Source organism: Pelobates fuscus, chromosome 3 (assembly GCF_036172605.1).
Source record: "Pelobates fuscus isolate aPelFus1 chromosome 3, aPelFus1.pri, whole genome shotgun sequence".
Lineage (NCBI taxonomy): Eukaryota > Metazoa > Chordata > Amphibia > Anura > Pelobatidae > Pelobates > Pelobates fuscus.
The window spans coordinates 411,529,891-411,532,566 of NC_086319.1; the positions used below are offsets into that span (position 1 = coordinate 411,529,891).

The window sequence follows — 2,676 nt, forward strand, 5'->3', positions numbered from 1 at the left end:
AAGGTTTTGTTTACTTTTTGATGTGATCACAACTTGTACAATTGGCTCAGTAATTAAGGGGTTTAAATACTGAAAAAGATATGTTGGGCAACAGAGATTATTTATATATCTTTCCTCTAGATCAAGGGTTCCCACCCAGTCCTCAAGTAACCCCAACCAATCCAGGATTTAGGGATTACCCTGTTGTGTCTAAAGGTTTTTTTTTTCTTTCTTATAATAACACCTTAGACACAACTGGGTAATCCCTAAATCTTGGACTGGTAGGGAGTACTTGAAGCCTGGGTTGGGAATCACTGCTCTAGATTGTAAGTTTATTTTAGGAGGGTCCTCATGAACCTATTATTTCTATTAAAGTTTGTAGTAGTTTGACTCATTTGTAGTTAAAGATCATTAACATTATTGTAAAGCATAACAGAATAAGTCGGTGCTATATAAATGTTGATAATGATGATAATGATAATAATAGTAATAATAAAATAATAGAGATGTGTGACTTGTACTTTTTGTCTAGTCTTTGGTTCTGGATTTCACTTTGTTATTTCTTGTTTTCTTTCTTATAGTTCCAAAAGAAGTGTCTCGTGTTTGGGTATTAACACGTAGGTAATTTAGTATGCCTTTCTACTGTTCTGTACATGTTACATGTGTGTTAACAACCTTGTGTCTCCTGTTTGTTCACTTGTAGTTTTCATAATTTTTAGTAATACGTTTTGCTAAATTTGGAGTAGGATCCTAATCCTTACAATACCCATACCAATGTTGTAATGACAACAAGCTTTTTTTTTTTTCAAAACTTTTTTGATATCACTATTTCTCAGACTATATATAATCGGGTTAATCATAGGAGTCACCACGGTGTATAATAAGGATACAATTTTGTTTACAGTCATAGATTTTCCCTTAGTTGGAAGCATATAAATTCCAATTAATGAGCCATAGAATATTGAAACCACCATTAGATGGGAGCTGCAAGTGGAGAATACTTTTGACTTTCCATTTATGGTGGAGATCCTTATTGCAGCCTTCACAATATATACATAAAAAACAGCAATACTTAGAAGTGGAATAAAACAACATGGTACACTCATTATGAGAACTTCCATTTCAAAAAAAGTGGTGTCTGAGCAAGAAAGTTTTAATAGTGGGACAAGGTCACAGAAAAAATGGTCAATAACATTTGTACCACAAAATTGAAGAAACATTGTTGATATTAGTAAAATCAATTCCAGAGAAAAGCTTAACAACCAAGAAATGATAGCAAATGTAACACATACCAAGGGGTTCATTAACATGCTGTATCTCAGAGGGTTACAGATGGCCAGATACCTGTCATAAGCCATTAGAGTCAGGAGGAAACATTCAGAGGCTTCAGAACAAGCAAAAAAATAAAACTGAACAATGCAACCTGAAAGAGACATAGTGCCTCCTTCATTAAATATAATATAAAGTGTGTTAGGGACAATGTTTGTTGTTACAAGTAAATCAGAAATGGACAGTTGGGTTAGGAAGAAGTACATGGGAGACTGGAGACTGCTGTTAGATGCCACCAGCCAAATAATCAGAATATTTCCAAATATGGTCACAATAAGGAAAACAGGAAGGGAAAATAAAAATAACATCTTGAAATGTAGTAGATCCTGAAATCCTAGGAGAAGAATCTCAGTGACCCTGGTCTGGTTCGTAACATGCATTCTCTGCTGTGAAAATAAAAATTATTTATTTTGATGTGATGTTACTTTATGTTTGCTTATATTAAAAAGAAACAGTGATATGAGGTTTCATTGAAATTAATTATGGCAACGCTGTAAGATAAACTGGATTTTACATTTCCCTAGTATGGTGAAGATAACACAACCATAGATCGATATTTAGATTCTTCTAAACCACAAGTAATCTTTTTGTTTTTTTTTACGTTTTAACTAATAATATAAATTTTGACAGTTTTAATACATCCACATAATGCAGCTTAGTGCATTTCACACATTCAGTGGGTATGGTGTATGGGTTTTCCTTTAAGATTGTACTTGATAGAAAATCACATCTCTGTAATTCTGACTATACAATAAATGAAATATACAAAAGCAGGCTGGCTTGATGAAATATAAATGTTTTTACTTTTACATACCACTTCTGAAAATTCAAAGAAAGTACATAAAATGATACTTGTTTATCATAATTTAGATAACATACAGATAAAAAAAAAAAAAAAATCAGATTTGACCTTGATACCTGTGCTGTTTGGCTCATTTTTAAAAATTATATTATGAGCAAGAATCTTTAAGAATTAATACAAACAATAATATATATATATAGTCAGGCATTCATCAAAGGCTTCTGATGCCACAAATAGCACTCTTAAAGTATAAATAATATATACTATACGTTATATACTATATATAGAAGACAACTATAGGGGATAAAAAAATCTTAGAATCTTTAGAGTATAGGGGAGTTGTCCACAAAACATAAGGGGTTTAAGTAATAATTAGACAAAAAAAACTACTATTCAGCGAGATAGAATAATCTGTCAAAACGTATTAGTATGCATTTATATATAATACTATTTAACATAAATGTAAATAAACAAAGTACTGCTAGAATCACATTATACCTGAGGGGAATTTGGAAGTGCATCAAGTTTTATTTCCAACAATTGATGATCTAGTTATACAATTTTCA

General features: G+C 31.5%; 1 protein-coding gene across 1 annotated transcript; it reads right to left on the reverse strand.

Annotated features, from left to right (window-relative positions):
- Positions 1-710: 710 nt before the first annotated feature.
- LOC134602027 (olfactory receptor 10A7-like) lies at positions 711-1,688 on the reverse strand. The gene has a single exon (XM_063446529.1). It carries the CDS (start codon positions 1,686-1,688, stop codon positions 711-713), a length of 978 nt encoding a protein of 325 aa, XP_063302599.1.
- Positions 1,689-2,676: the final 988 nt, after the last annotated feature.

Excerpts from the sequence above, each read along its gene's own strand:
- LOC134602027 (XM_063446529.1), bottom strand. The coding sequence starts at position 1,688 with ATGCATGTTACGAACCAGACCAGGGTCACTGAGATTCTTCTCCTAGGA.